Genomic DNA, 16,287 nt, shown 5'->3' with positions numbered 1-16,287 from the left:
TACCGGTACACCAGCTCAAAACTGTTCATCTGGGAAGAGCAATTTTGAGTGGCTGCATCTGTAAGCTTTGAGAAGAAATGTGCAAGCTTGAGGTTTTTGAGCATATGTCCCAAAGATGGCATTTTATACAGCTGCATTCATTCTGACAGCTGGTTTGTTATTGACACTGAAGTATTTTAAGGACAGAACTTGTTGTGTAACATAGCTCCTCTTTCCTGACTTTATCTCAAAGATATGGTCTCGTTGTTTTTTCATCAAGACAGCTTTTGACTGTAGAAAGACAAAATACCATGTGACTAGCAGGAAACATTTGCCAATGTTGATTCATGTTACTTGTTTTTAGGTGTACGCTTGGGGCTGTGGTGCTTGCCTAGGATGTGGGTCTTCTGAGGCCACAGCACTCAGACCCAAACTAATTGAGGAGCTGGCTACTACCAGGGTGGTGGACATCTCAATAGGGGACAGCCACTGCCTGGCCCTGTCACATGGTAGGCTTTCTTGTTCATGTTCTTGCTTTTTGTCTCACTCTTTTTCCTTTGAAATACTTAACTGCTCAAAACACATAGCATGCTGTTAGGGATTAATGGTTAATGTTACAATACATGCTAAATGTATTGCTCCTGCCAGTCACAGTGTGAATGTTACTTTGCTGACATGGCAAGATCTTGTTTGTTAAACATGTCACAGTACTATTGCATGCATGATGTAATCATATGATGTAATAGTAAATACTCTAGACTAAATTTGTTTAACCTAATTCTTAACCTCTGAAGCTTCAGGTATTCTTGAATGCAATACAAATTCTACCATATTATTAAAGTGCAGTGGTAAATATAGTCACAGCCATGTCTAATAATCACATTTGTCTACTGCTCAACCACCATTTAGACAATGAAGTGTATGCATGGGGCAACAACTCCATGGGCCAGTGTGGCCAGGGGAACTCCACAGGGCCAATCACCAAGCCCAAGAAGGTCGTTGGCTTGGATGGAGTTGCTATTCAGCAGATCTCAGCCGGCACTTCTCACAGCCTGGCCTGGACAGCTCTGCCTAGAGACAGGTCAGTTGCTATTAGAGTAAGCACAGACTGTAATACAGGTAACCTTTACCATAACTGGGGTTTTACAGGAGTATTCATACAGGGCAGTGGAAATTTATCTGCATAACACATTTTCATACACATAGTCAATTCAAAGTGCTTTACATACTTGTAGACAATAAACAGGGTCTTAAATTCAGTTCTGTATTTAACTGGAAGCCAGTGCAACAATCTAAGGATTGGAGTAACATGTTCTCTCCTCCTGGTGTTTGTCAGTATTCTAGCAGCAGTATTTTGAATGACATTTAAATGTCTATTGGTCTTAATCGGGAAGGCCAGTCAGGAGGGGTGAAGGCAAGCACTAGTGTCACAACATCCCTGGACCTCTGTTTAATGATTGCATAAGACAAGTCAGTGGCCAGTAGTTGCATGTCAGATGTACACCCTGTGTTATAGCTGATAGGATCATGCTATGTGATGGTTGAATATGTGTGATTTGTCTGGTATTTAATTTGCTGAAGTAGCTGAAACAGACAGTTCAACAGTTTTCTGCAACAGAAAAATATAAGCATAGTTATGCAAGAGCTGGGGGGAACTTTGAAGTGGCTTTAAGGCACTCAAGTGATTTTTACATGAATTTCAGTTTACTTGCCAAGAATTGTACTGCTCAGCCTGTTGTCTTGGTAAAATGGGAGGTTGGGGTTTGAAGTAAGCAGTCAATTAGAAGGCACGGGAGATGTGGGAAGAAACATTCAGAATCAGCTTTGTTGACCAGATGTGTTGGACACACAAGGAATTTTAGTACAGTTGCTCTTGGTGTGTATGTACAATGTTCTTCCATAAAGCAACAAGTAAACAAAATAAGACTGAGAGAACAAAAACAGAAAAAGAATGTGCCAACAAGAAAAAGTAATGTGCATTAGGGATATAAATGATTATTATTGAGGTATGACTCAGGCATAAGGGTGATTTGGCACAAATTCATTTTAATATAGATAGTGGCATGCATGCAATTCTTGCTATCATTATTGAAGTGTAGCGCTGCAGTAAAGTTCTCTTTAATGCAATTACCAAAAAAGAATAAGAACAAACATTCCTCATACATTCTGTAACTGAATTGCCATTTTTCATTTAGGCTACATATTGTACTGTGTCAAAAAGAAAATACAGAACCTTAAGTTTTAAGTGTCACAGTCAGTAGGTTTCATTTGGTCATTAGGTCTCACGGAATAGGTCTCATTTGTCCTTCATCTATTGCATCAGTTCCTCTTTTTTCATAAAAAGAAAAAAATTCAGAATTCTTCTTTTCATCTCTCCATTTGCAGTCAGTGCTCAAGTCCAAGTTGAGTCATGAGTCCTGAAAATCTGGACTCTAGTCCCAGTCGTGGACTTGAGTACTACAACACTGGTTTACCCTAACACTTGAGCATGTTTGAAGTACTAATATTATTTACTCCTTGTGGTTCTAGGCAGGTGGTGGCTTGGCACAGGCCATACTGTGTTGATCTTGAAGAAAGCACTTTCTCCCACTTGCGTTCCTTCCTTGAGCACTACTGTGATGGTATCAACAGTGAGGTTCCTCCTCTTCCCTTTCCATCATCCAGGTGAGTTCACTCAGCCTGCAATCCACCACCACCACTAGTGTCAGATATAGTGTTTAAAGCAGAATGACAGACTATGGAAAAAAGAGACAGAATTACAGTATTTGTTTTTAACCCCTGCTCTTTTTCTGGCACTTGCAAATTACTTTTGCTTGCTTGGTTTACACTTGTCTTTTTCAATAAAAGAATTTTGTGTAAAATTGTAAATATGCCTAGGTATATATGGAATTGGAATGCCGTATTACCAAGTTCTGAGTGAGTCACTTTATGTAATTGTAGGGAACATCATAACTTCCTCAAGTTGTGCCTTCGGCTTTTGTCCAATCACCTGGCTCTGGCTCTGGCTGGAGGCGTGGCTACCAGTATTTTAGGTCGACAGGCCAGGCCCCTGAGGAACCTGCTATTCAGACTGATGGACTCCTCTGTGCCAGATGAGATTCAGGAGGTAAGAAAATTGTATGGAGCCAAGTTGTACAAACTTGTAAGGACAAAATAGACCATAAGTACAAAAAAGTCTTAGAAAAATAGCACTACTGTGTGATAAAACATGCAGTACTGCAAGACTTTAATTTCTTGTGACAAGGTTCTAAACCTGCAGGCCATTATCACATCACATGAAGCAGTGACAATACGTGGGTGTGTGTTTGTCCCATCAGGCAGTGATTGAGACTCTGTCTGTGGGGGCGACCATGTTGCTGCCTCCACTGAGAGAGAGGATGGAGCTTCTTCACTCCTTGCTTCCTCAAGGCCCTGACAGATGGGAGAGTCTCTCCAAAGGACAGGTACCCTATGCTGCCTTAATGTAATATGTAGGGTTTTATCAGGATTCATGCCACAGAATGTGCATGTAGAAGGATGAACAATTTAGTTAAAACATGATTATTTTTTTCTTTTTTCTTTTTTGATGATCAGTGGAGTAATAGATACTGATAATTGAGTAATTGCTTTAAGGTCTTTTGAATATATTTCTGTAGGAGAAATACAGTCCAAACCATAATCACTAAGTACATTTTATGTATCTCACGTGCACCTCATCTGAGGCTCACGTGTGTATACTGCATGCAGGTTCATTCATTCATTCAAAGCCCCTACACAAACACCTTGAAGAAGGGAAAACTAAACTGCCTAATTAAACTCTGACAAACAGTATACAACAAGGGAATTAATGGCTACACTTGAAACCAATGTACATTTACGGGTGTGTCCAACTCATGGTAAAACAGAGCAAATGAAAACTACACACACTTTAAAAACACTGCATGTTCAGTAAGACTGATGTAACAGATACTTTGCTGTTCCTATTTCCTGTTGCAGCTGTTTACATTTGGAGAAGCACAAATATTGCATTTCATTTATCTTTGGAAGTTTGTTTTCTGCAGCACTTTTATTTTGAGATTCGTATGAGTGAGAGAGAAAAAAATCAGAATCGGCCAAAATCAGCAGGTCAGCCCTAAAAAAAAAAAAAAAAGGGAAAAAAAATTGCAATCAGTGCATCTCTACTATCAAGTCGTGTTCTGTTGAAAGGTTATGTTTTTCTTGTCTGAAGTGTGTTCCTGTGCCACAGAGGATGCAGCTGGACATTATCCTGACCAGTCTCCAAGACCACACCCATGTGGCCTCTCTCCTGGGTTACAGCTCTCCTGCTGATGGCCCAGAGGTACTTTCCTCCGGGCCGAGTTTTACGGCTTCCCCAGACCCAGCCTACAGCGCTACAGCTGGCCACCCCGACACGCACCTGGCTGAGATCCTCATGAAGATGCTACTCAGGAACCTGGGCTTTTATACTGTAAGTAGATACAAGGTGATGTTTGGTACAGCTCTATCAGAGAATGTGAAGTTTGCTCTCACTGACTGAGTGATTGATGAAGTGTGTGTTATTCAATAACAAACCATTATTTGTGGCCTCCTTATGATCTGTTTAGAACTGACAAAGGCAGACATTACTCAGCGAAGAAAGTGACCAGCAACATATAAAGACATAATAACTGTTTGCATTTTATCAGTTTAGAAATAATGTGTTTGTTGATATTTGTGACTTTGGTGAAGACCACATCACATCACATTTCATTACCAATTTATTTTTACATTCCACAGTTTTTCCATCTCCCTTTCTTCTCTCAACACTCAAGTGCTGGAGGCTGAGCATGAGTCATATACTGTATAATCCTTTGTTGTTTTCACCTTTTTTCCTGCAATAGCAGGGGCTTGTTCATTCTCTAAAGATGGCATTTTGTTGATCGTAACGAGTGTGCGCACGCAGACACACATGGCTTGTTTTTAAGTGTATGCAATTACTATATGTAGGCCTGGAGCAATAAATGATAATTAGACTGGAAGGTTTTCAGCTTCCATCACTTTTGGAGATATTTCTGATTCTTGCATTTCTGTTATTTCCACACATCTAGAACCTCTAAAGCCACACATGGAAAACCGCATTTAAATAATTTATTCATCCATTTTATGCCACTTATCCGGGGTGGGGTCGTGGTGGGAGCAGGTTCAGTAAGGTAGTCCAGACGTCCCTCTCCCTGGTGACGTGTTTTAGCTCTGGCAGGATTCCAAGGCGTTCCCAGGACAGGAGAGATATATATAATCTCTCCAGTGTGTTCTGGGTCTGCCCTGGGATCTCCTACCAGATGGACGTGTCCAGAAGACCTCCAAACGGAGGCGCCCTGGAGATATCCTGTTAAGATGCATGAACCACCTCAACTGGCTTCTTTTCAATGTGAAGGAGCAGCAGTTCTGTTTCAAGTCCCTTCCAGATGACCGAGCTCCGCACCTGATCTTTATGGGTATGTCCGGCCACCCTACGAAGGAAACTCATTTTGATCGCTTGTATTTGCGATCTTGTTCTTTTGGTCACTAGCCACAGCTTGTGACCATAGGTGAGGATTGGAGTGCAGACTGACTAGTAAATTGAGAGCTTTGCCTTTTGGTTCAGCTCTTTTCTTCCCCACAATAGTCCAGTACAACATCTGCATTACTGCTAATGCTGCCCCTAGCCGCCTATCAATTTCACACTCAATTTTATCCTTGCTCGTGAACAAGACCCGAGATACTTAAACTCCTTTATTTGGGGCAACAACTCGTTCCCAACTCGGAGAGATAAGTCCAGGATCCCTCATGTAACCTCGCAAAAGTAAAGGGCTGGTCCAGCATTCCACGAACTGAACAGAACCTGCATTGTTCCTCCTGAATCTAAGGTTCGACAGTCTGTCAGAGCCTCCTTTCCAGCACCCTTGTGTAGGCTTTCACAGGGAGACTGAGTAGTGTGATACCCCGATAATTGGAGCGTAGTCTCTCACCACTCCAGTCTGTTAGTCCACAGGCACTGTCCCAGTCCACCATGCGACATTGAAGAGATGTGTCAACCAGGATAGCCCGACTATGTCCAGAGCCTTCAGCATCTCAGGGTGAATCTCATCCACCCTTGGTGCCTTAACACTGAGGAGCTTTTTTGGCTACTTCAGTGACCTCTGCCAGAGTTATGGGCGAGGTTCCCCCCCAACTCTTCCACCTCTTCCTCCTCCTTGGAGCGCATGTTAGATGGGTTCAGGAGTTCCTCAGAGTGCTCCTTCCACCACCTGACAATATCCCCAGTCCGAGTCAGGAGTTGAACTCCCCTGCCAAACACAGCCTCGGTCAATCCCTGCTTTCCTTTTCTGTAATAAAAAAAAAAAAACGGTAATCACTTGGATAAAATTAAATTTTGGTGGTCTAAATTTGAAATATGTATGAAAGAATATACAACCCTGGTGTGGACGAAGGTAACAATTCTGTTTCATTCATAAGGCATTTCAGATCTTATCTGGCTGTGTTGTTTTTGCTTTTATTTCTTATAGTGGGTTGTGGAAATGTGGGGAGAAAGAGGGGGAGACATGCAAAACATACAGACAGGTGACAAAGGAAATCCTGAACAAATGAATGGTTTCTTTCAAGATGACTGTCCCCATCCATAGGGCATGAGGAGTCACTGAATGGTTTGATGAGTATGAAAATAATGTGACTCGTATGCTGTGGCCTTCGCAGTCACCACATCTCAACCCAGCTGAACACCTATGGGAAATTTTGGACTGACGTATTAGACGGCATCTTCACCACCCTCATCACAACACCAAATGAGGGAATATCTTTAGGAAGAATGGGGTTCATCCATCCAGTAGAGTTCAGGCACATTGACACACACCATTTCCTTTGACTGTTTTAGTTAGACCTGTTTGTGTTTTTGTGAGCACCAAGTTGTTCATATATGATTTGTGTCTGTGTTGTACAGGATCAGGCATTCGGGGAACTGGAGAAGAATAGTGATAAACTGCAGCAGGGCACGTCCTCCTCTGACAGCAGCCAGCCAGCTCACCTCCACCAGCTCCTCTGCTCACTGCAGAAGCAACTGTTAGCATACTGCCACATTAACTCTGTAACAGAGGTATTGATACTCAGCTGTTCATGTATGTACAGCTGGTTCAAACACAGCTGTCTCTCACACACTACAGATTAGAGTTTTATGAATGGGAAAATAGAATTTACACAATCAAGAAGTCTCCAAGTATTTATTTAAAATTCTTGGTTATGTGCCAGTAAGTTAATGTCATTAATGCCTGTCCGTGATACACAATGTCTGGGTTTGGATTTTGCATAGTTAATCACCAAGCAGACTTATTGGGGCAGATGTCCCATGTTGGTCGGTTTGATGAAATTATTGATTTGTTGGCGCATCTTATTTTAGAACTCTTGTTACTGAGGTGTAAAATTACATTAAATTGCTCCTTTAAAGAAAAGCGGTATGGCTGTATCTAACTAAGGTTTTTGTCAGTTGACTGTCAGTCTGCTCTTCAGTGTGATTATTCAACTATTCATTCTTTTTCTTTCTTTTTTTTTAACATATAGTATACAATTTTCATAACTGATGAATGAAACTAAGTAACTCAGTTACTTAGTGCAGGAAGCAGTGGGATTGTTCCTAAAGTCACTGACATTTAAATTGTTAAAAGGCCAGAGAGTTCTTTCTAAAACAGTCACACATTGTATATGTAATCTGTGAAAACATTTTGATCTTCGTGTTTTTCTGCAGAACTCTAGCAGTGTGGCTTTACTGCACAAGCATCTACAGCTCCTGCTGCCCCACTCCACCGATATCTTCTCCCGCTCAGCCACTTTGATAAAAGAGAGTTCCTGGAATGGTAGCATACGAGAGAAGTTACAAGGTGAAGATTATCAATATGTTACTTATGCATTAAGCCAGAAATGCTTCCTTGCCTCTCACTGTCTTGCTATCTACCTCTTTACTTTCTTATTTTGTGCTTAAGTACTTTTGGCTTTTCATGGTAAAACACTTCCATTATCTCTGTGTAGATCCTAGGTTAAATTTATTCAATTTCACGTACTAATTTAAAATAAGTAATGCCATGAGATTATCATGTGGGGGGAAAAAAAATAAAGGTGAAACACCCCATTTAAAAATGGAAATCAAGTTAATTCAGTTTGGTAAATTATTCTTACACCATACTATAAAGGATCATTTATTCACATTAAAGGGAAGTGACAAGAATAAGTGTATCTTTTCATCACTTCTCTTCTATTTCTTTTTTCACTTTGCTTGTCTCATCCTAAAAATGTCTTTTGTCTTTTGACATTACCATTATTCTGAAACTTAAAATGCAAATCTTGTTTTCCATCATCTCCAGATGTGATCTACATGTCAGCGGCAGGCAGCATGCTGTGCCAGATAATCAACTCTTTGTTGCTGCTTCCGGTGTCCGTGGCGCGGCCTGTGCTAAGCCACCTGTTGGACCTGCTGCCTTCTCTAGACCTCCTCAACAGACTGCTGCCCGCTGCATCCCCTCTGGAGGACCAGGAGCTACAGTGGCCTCTTCATGGTGAGCACAAGAGGCTATGCAAGGCAAAGCTTTGAATGTATCAAATGATCAGAACATGTACTATACAGCTGACAATCCTAATTCAGGGTCCACTCACTAACTTTCAAGTTTTTTTTGTATATATGGGGGTATTTGTCTCTTATAACTAGCTACACATTTATTTGGCAATTTACAAATACAATCAAGATTACAAATGTGTGCAAATGGATTTGTGTGCCTCACGAAGGCCACAAATGTGTGTTTGTTGACCTACAAATAAAAACCAGATTTACAAATGTGTAAAAAAGATGTGTATCCCATGATGACCACAGATGTGTGTTCAGTAATCTGCAAATAAAATCAAGATTTTCAAACATGTAAAAACCATTTTCTGAGTGCATTTGTTTAAAATGCATGTTAGATGCGTGTGCACAGATCGCTAGTACTCTCAAAGTGTCTTTAAAATGTCTTGCTTTTTGGAAACCGTTGTATTTCTGAATAGTAGAATTTCTCTTCTATTTTTGTAGGTGCCTCTGACTTTGCTGAGCCAGCCTTGGGATTGTCCCTGCCACAGCCGGCGCACTCTTGGGTGTGGCTTGTGGACCTGGAGAGGACAGTGGCGCTGCTAGTGGGCCAATGCCTTGGTGGGATGCTGCAGGGAGCTCCTACCTCACTGGAGGAACAGGATACTGCTTACTGGCTTAAAACACCCCTCTTCAGCAACGGCTTGGAGATGGACATCCCACAGCTAGGTACACAGTGACGAGATACAGTGATGTGATGACTGAGTTTATGGTTTATTAAAATGTTTATCATTTAATATAACATGAGCAGTTGTGCGCAATGGTCCCAACTACTATGAAATTAATTTTGTACTCTTTGACTGTCTCATCAGATCCTTAAGGCTCTTGTCCAGTTGTCTTATAAAGAATGTGTTTGTCCCTTTGGTTTTATTTGTTTGTTGTTTCTTCTGTGAATTGTTGAGATGGTGAATGTTTTTTCACCTGCTTCTCAGACACTTGCATCAGCTCATTGTTGGAGGCAGCACTGTCTGGAAATGAAGAGCAGAAGCCTTTTGACTGCACGCTGCATCCTGACTTGAGTGTCCTTGTGGATTTGGCTCTGAGTTCTTCTAAAGAACCTGCCAACAGCCTCTGGATCAACATGCAGGACTATGCCATCAGCAAAGGTCTACCTTTAGACTAGATATTATGAATTCCACTGTCTCCATGCTAGAGTAATAAGCTTTGAAATGTTCATGACAGTGTACTGACTGTACTTTCTGTTGTTGCAGACTGGGACAGTGCATCTCTCAGTAATGAGTCCCTGTTAGACACTGTGTCCAGGTTTGTGTTTGCAGCATTACTGAAGCACACCGGGCTGCTGGACCAGGCCTGTGGAGAGGGCAGGTACTGTAGCATGATACATGTGATCCATCGGGTTTTAGGGTTTCACAGTATCAGCTTAAATTAAACATCACATCACTTCAAGTATATTTTTATTTTCCCAGGTACCAACCATCTAAATCCCTTGCAGAAGTCTATCGCAGTGTTTATAAAGTACGAAACCGTTTGCTGGCCTGTAAGAATATAGACTTTATTCAGACCCGATCATCTTCGCGTGAGAGGAGGGTGAGTAAACAAAAATTACATAGTGTGGCATTCCCTATTATTTCAACCTCAATTTATTCAGAAATTTGCATATAGTTAAAGGAGCTCTCAGGATATTTTTCTCACACTCACAGATGTTATTTGGTTACACTTGGTCAGATTTCAGACAATCAGGACTCTCTGGACATGGACCCACAGGAACACTCCTTCACACGCACCATTGATGAGGAGGCAGAGCTGGAAGAGAGAGCCGACCGTGAGAGAGAAGAGGGCCATCAGGAACAAGATGATGAAGAGGAGGAGAGGGAGCATGAAGTAATGACAGCTGGAAGTAAGTATACCTGCCTGAAGGTGTACCTATGCTTTCAGAGTGTTAATTAGGGCTGCCCCCAGATAGTCATTAGTTGAGAGACCTGTTAGTTGACTGAGACTCTTCTAGTCGAGCCTTTGTTTTTATTATATTTATTTTTCTCAGCCATTGTGTATTACAATAGAAGGTAGTCCCAGCCCAGTAGTTTGTTGTCTTCTTTTCCTTATTTTGGTGTGCCAAGCAGCAGTTTGCTCAAAGCTTCCCTCTGTGGTCAGGGGTAGGGATACCCACTTTAACGGTGATACTGTCCAATATGTACATGTACATTAAGGCCACATCTACAGTATTTAGCAAATTGCAGAATGAGAAGCAAAAGAACAACAGAACCCACTAGAGCAAGCCACATAAAGTTGAGATTTATACTTTATTAGAAGTGTTTTCAAACATCGTGGTCTACTTTTACAAGAGAAAAGACTGTTGCTATGATCTCACTGGTTTTGCATAATCTAATGTTATGTGAGTTCAGTTTGTTTACCCATCTACATTAACGTGCAATGCACAGCTGTGGTAAACTACGATATAACCATGTTTCAGAAGAAAGAAAATGCCCATAAGAGCATTGTTTCAACAGAAATACAAGTGTGCTACCTGTCTTCTTTTTCTGACAAATCCATATGGCAGCCCGATGTTGTACATTGTCAGTTTAAATAGGTCGGCGTTTTAAATCTTGCATCATATGCAGCTGTTTTTTATTGACTTATAAATGCTCAGAAATACATACCTGTCACTCTTTTGCATTGAAATACTGATGTTAATGTGTTTGAAATCATTACTGAAATTCATGTCTGTTGATTTTCTGACAGTCTAGGCTATATATCTTAAAAAAAAGAACAAGTAGTTGAATAGTCGTACCGAAGAGTTGACCAACTAAATCCTTAGTCAAGTACAACCCTAGTGATAAACCCTAGTTTTTGAAGACTGGGTGAACAATTTAAGGATGGATGTTAAATTTGGATGTTACTTTTTTAAATTCTGCCTGCCAGTCATTCATATCTCCACTTTATTACTATCATTATTAAACTAGTGAAAATAATAAAGTTGGTACTGTAGTCCTGTATTTTTTTTATCAGTATAATTTATGTAGTTGCAGAGAGCCACTGTAACCAAAATATGTTGTGAATAGTATGTTTAATATCTGGCATGTAGAAAGGAGATGGCCTTCACACTGGCCCATCTGTGGAATAACAAATGTTCATTGTTACAGAGTTAGCGGTTACCCTGAAATGTACTGGAATAAGTGTCATAGTATCAGATTCTTCTTAGTGTGTTGTATTTGCCTATGTTTTACTTTTAAACTTTGCACTCTAGTTAGCATTGAATGCATTGTCTGGCTGCTGCTTGTCCTCTAACCCTGCATCTTGTGTGTGTCGTATGTGCGTCTTCCACTACACAACACAGAAATCTTTCAATGTTTCCTCTCAGCACGGGAGGTAGCCCGCAGTCGGGACAGGGAGCGGGCAAGCAGCAGCACAGGCCTGGGGTCCGGCTCTGTTCCCAGGAGTGGAGGAGGAGGTGGAGAGGAGGACACTATTCTGTCTCAGGAAGGGCGGAGGGGCAGTACAGGTCTTCCAGAGGGCCAGGACCTGTACACAGCAGCCTGTAATTCGGTGATCCACCGCTGTGCCCTGCTGGTGCTTGGGGTCAGCCCAGTGGTGGGTGAGCTGACCAAGCAGAACCAGGAGGAGGGTCAGACCCAGTCTGCTACAGGAACACAGGAATGTCTGAGCTTCATGACAAGGTCAGAGCACTGGCCACCTAGATACAGTCAGAGGGGAGGAGGTGTTAAATCAAACTCTAAGTGTTGACAGTTTAATACTTTATTTAGTTGTTGGTGGGGATTTTATCCTGCAAAAATATTTTGGCTACAGGGTGAAATGATTTCACCTGTTTCCAAAAAAGCCATCTTGTTTCATCAACTCATTCTAACCTTTTTCTGAGGCAAACACAATATTAACATATACAGTAGGTTAACTTCTTTAAACAAATTTAATCTGAATGTTGACCTATGTTTATACTCCACATTTCACCTGGAGCATCAGAGACTTGATAACATCTGCCTACTGTTTTTCCGGGGCTTGTGCTCACCTCTGTCAGGCTCCAGATTTATATCGTGCTTAGCAAGAGTTGTTTAGTGTAGGGGTGAGAATTCTGGCTTTGTCACACATCTTTGGGGAGAGAATCATTTTAATCTATCTTGTTTAGCTATATTTGTATGGTGTTGCATTGATAAAGATGATCAGACTGTTTCTTTGATGTGTTTGTGTACATAGAAGTGAGAGTCTGAGTGCAGAGAGCCATTCGGTGCAGAGTAGTCCAGGTTACAGACTGATGAAGTCCAGGAGTGAGTCTGACCTCTCCCAGCCTGAGTCAGATGAAGAGGGCTACGCTCTGGTAAAGCAGACATTCTCACATACACAAATATATCATCTATCTCACTACATTGGTATTTTCTATGTTTATATGCATACCAAACGTTTACAGTGATGGTGCAACTGCTACATTGGGCTTTTATTTTTCCTTTCAGAGTGGAAGGAGAAATGTTGACCTCGATTTGGCATTCTCTCACAAAAAAAGAGGTAAAGATCATTTGCAATAATTAGGTCTAATATTGCGAGGAAGGATGGTCCAGGCTTGTCTTTGTCATTTATCATATGCTACTCTTGTCTTTCTGTCTTTTGATCTCTGTGTGAATAGTTTATTTGCTTCTTTTGGGGCAGTTGAGCCCCAAGCACAAGAGGAGCTCCAAACAAGTAAACGATGGCATGTTTCTTCCTTCTGTTAGCTCATACCACCATGACTGTGATGCCATTCATCTCTCATAATGAGGGCCACATTTTGAGCTCAGACACTTTACACTGTACTTTCTGTGTAACGTGCTAATAGATGAACAGTGAAAAGAAATCAAGAACATACAGATGTGCCTACTGTACAAATAGCAGTTCATTCTTCTGCTTGAAATGTTGACTTTGCACAGTGACAGCTCATTTCTTGTGAAGAATGTGATGTGTCATGCTGAAGAGATTTCATGAAATTACCAGTCATAATTTTAGAGAAATCATCAGTAGTGAATGATACTTTGACTTCAGTACGTCTAGCTGTTATATGCGAATGCTAGCCCTGGTTTCCATTCCACTTCTCAACTGCAGCATTATTTACCCAGTGGGTTTTGGAAACTCTGAGCCTGCTATAAATTAATTCATAATGGCTGATAAAGGCTTGTGCCTGCATGAAGAATCAATTTTTGACTGATGAACTCTTACAGCGTAATAATGCATTTCTCTGCATAGCTCAAGTGCTTTTAAAGCAACATGGTCCATCCATCAAAACAGTTATCTTGTGCATTTATGCATCTGAAAGGCTCCTCCCCCTCTCCTCTCTACCTCCAGGCTTACTTTACAGTTCACCAGACTCCCTGGCTGAGTCCTGGTTCAGGGCCAAACTAAGTCATCAGTGGAGCTACAGCTCGACACACTCCTATGAAGAGTCAGACCTTGACCTGAGCCACTCACTGGGGGTCCATGCTCTCATTGACAACATGGTCAGTTTTATCAGTGGCGATGTGGGTTTGACTCCAGCCTTCAAAGAACCAGAAGAAAGTATGTCAACCAGCCCACAGGCCATTATCCTGGCTATGGAGCAGCAACGGAGCAGGGCAGAGGTGAGGGACAGTCTTATGACTTTAACGAGTTTTCGTCTGCCTTGGAACTCTTGACTCTGAAGTGAAAGTCCTTTTTTGATTGGTTATAAAGATTAATCAAATCAGCCAGCACTGGGATTGTAGAAATCTTTATGAGTTTGCTGAGTGGTTTTCATGTTGTTTTTTTTTATTCTTTAGTTGAGAATATTCTATAACCATTTGTTTTTCTACAGCCCTGCTTAAAAGATAAGGATGGTGATGTTCTATATTTTTCCTATTGTCAATCCCTTGAAAAGATCAAAATCAGCAGTGCATTAGCCTGTCTCTCAATACACTGTCACTTTCCTGCTCTGTCTCTTGCTATCAGCTTCAAGACCATTGTTTCCAACGTGCATTAGCCTGTCTCTCAATACACTGCCACTTTCCTGCTCTGTCTCTTGCAGTTCAGCTTCAAGACCATTGTTTCCAGTTGAAGGTGTAAATCTTTAACATTGGTCACAAATATATACATGTATTTTTAAAAACTAGCGAAAGAGTTGTGAGCTGTAGTTTTGGATAGTTGGGACTCAAACAGGAGAAAATCGTACATCTGTTGAGGTTGATTTTCAGCTGTGGATTTAGTGAGCGGCTGGATATTTATAACAGAATGGTTTATGTGGGATTTACTGAAAGCAGCCATGTTGATAACATAAAATGCAAACTATGGCTCTATGAGATTTTAAATTGTATTTCAATAACAGTGGAGCTCAGTGGTACAGTATATGTCAAGCTGAGATATATCAGTGTTTGAGAACACAGACAATACGTGGTGGATGTATTCATTGTTGTTTTTGGCCTTTTCACTGGATTTGGTGACAATAAGCAAAATACAGAATATTACAAATTTATCCTTTTAAATTAAAAATGTCATTTCAGCTAAACAAATGAGGCTGTTTTAACTAGTTGATTTTCTGGGGTTTGCAATATGCCAAAATCAAACGGTCAAAGAGTTAGATATGTAACTTTAATGTCATATCCACTTGACTCCTGGCTGTCTTGTATTTCCAGCTGCGACTGGAAGCACTCCACCAGATCGTGGTGTTGATCTCTGGCATGGAGGAGAAGGGCAGCCAACCTGGGAATGCAGATCGCTCCAGCAGTGCCTTTCAGTCCTCCTCCTTGCTCACCTCTGTTAGGTTGCAGTTCCTGGCTGGTTGTTTTGGCCTCGGCACAGTGGGCACTGGAGGGCTGAAGAGAGAGAGTGTGCAGCTACATCACTACCAGGTACCACATAAGAGTTTTGATGTGCATACCCTACTGTTTGTGGAGTCTGGTATTTATTAATATTATTAACATTTGTAAACATGTAAACATTTTCAGCCAATTCTCTTGGCCTGAGAAGCACCATCGGTTATGTTTCTTGGTTTTCTAAACACTTAATGTTTACTGTGTTTTCTGCCTGTGTTTTAAGATATTAATGCAAACTTTTTTGCAGGATGGTGTAAAAGCAGCTAAGAGGAACTTACAGATGGAAATCCAGACAGCTGTCCATAAGATCTATCAGCAGCTGTCTGTGACACTGGACAAAGCACTGCAGGCAAACAAGCACCACATAGGTAATGCAGACTACTACAGGTGTATCTCAAAATATTTGAATATCGTGGATTTGTTTTTTTTTGTACTTTAATTCAAAAAGTGAATCTCTCATATGTTCTGGATTTATTACTCAAAGTGAAATATTTCAAGCTATTTTCATGTTTTAAATTTGATGTTTTGATGATTAAGGCTTAAAGCTTAAAATCAAAAATGTAGTATCTCACAATATTAGAATATTCCCTAAGATGGATCAAAAAAGGATTAACAATACTCTGTGGCATGGGAGAGATTAGCCTGTGACACTGCTGAAGCATTATTGAAGACCAGGTTTCTTTGATAGCAGCCAGTTCGTCTGTATTGTTGAGTCAGGTGTTTCTCATCTTCTTCTTGACAATACCCCATAGACTCTCTATGGGTTCAGGTCAGATGAGTTGGCTGGCCAATCAAACACAGTATACCATCGTCAGCAAACCAGTTAGTGGTGGTTTGGCACTGTGGGTAAGTCCTGCTGGAAAAGGAAAATCGGCATCTTCATAAAGTTTGTCAGCAGATGGAAGCATGAAGTACTCTTAAGATTCCCTGCTACACGGCTGCTTTGAC

General features: G+C 41.0%; 1 protein-coding gene across 1 annotated transcript in view; it reads left to right on the top strand.

Annotated features, from left to right (window-relative positions):
* The window catches only part of herc1 (HECT and RLD domain containing E3 ubiquitin protein ligase family member 1), a 62,652-nt gene that overhangs the window by 9,243 nt on the left and 37,122 nt on the right, over positions 1 to 16,287 (top strand). The window contains 20 exon segments of the mRNA XM_020585623.1: positions 344 to 488; positions 889 to 1,060; positions 2,509 to 2,643; positions 2,920 to 3,085; positions 3,297 to 3,422; positions 4,205 to 4,426; positions 6,914 to 7,066; positions 7,712 to 7,844; positions 8,325 to 8,516; positions 9,023 to 9,247; positions 9,511 to 9,684; positions 9,790 to 9,904; positions 10,006 to 10,126; positions 10,265 to 10,436; positions 11,874 to 12,213; positions 12,746 to 12,866; positions 13,000 to 13,051; positions 13,862 to 14,133; positions 15,160 to 15,375; positions 15,587 to 15,707. Of these exon segments, the coding sequence (XP_020441279.1) occupies positions 344 to 488; positions 889 to 1,060; positions 2,509 to 2,643; positions 2,920 to 3,085; positions 3,297 to 3,422; positions 4,205 to 4,426; positions 6,914 to 7,066; positions 7,712 to 7,844; positions 8,325 to 8,516; positions 9,023 to 9,247; positions 9,511 to 9,684; positions 9,790 to 9,904; positions 10,006 to 10,126; positions 10,265 to 10,436; positions 11,874 to 12,213; positions 12,746 to 12,866; positions 13,000 to 13,051; positions 13,862 to 14,133; positions 15,160 to 15,375; positions 15,587 to 15,707 (3,373 nt within the window).

This window comes from Monopterus albus, unplaced genomic scaffold (genome assembly GCF_001952655.1).
Source record: "Monopterus albus unplaced genomic scaffold, M_albus_1.0 scaffold372.1, whole genome shotgun sequence".
Lineage (NCBI taxonomy): Eukaryota > Metazoa > Chordata > Actinopteri > Synbranchiformes > Synbranchidae > Monopterus > Monopterus albus.
Note: the sequence above shows the minus strand (reverse complement) of the source record. Positions and strands in the feature narration are given on the sequence as shown.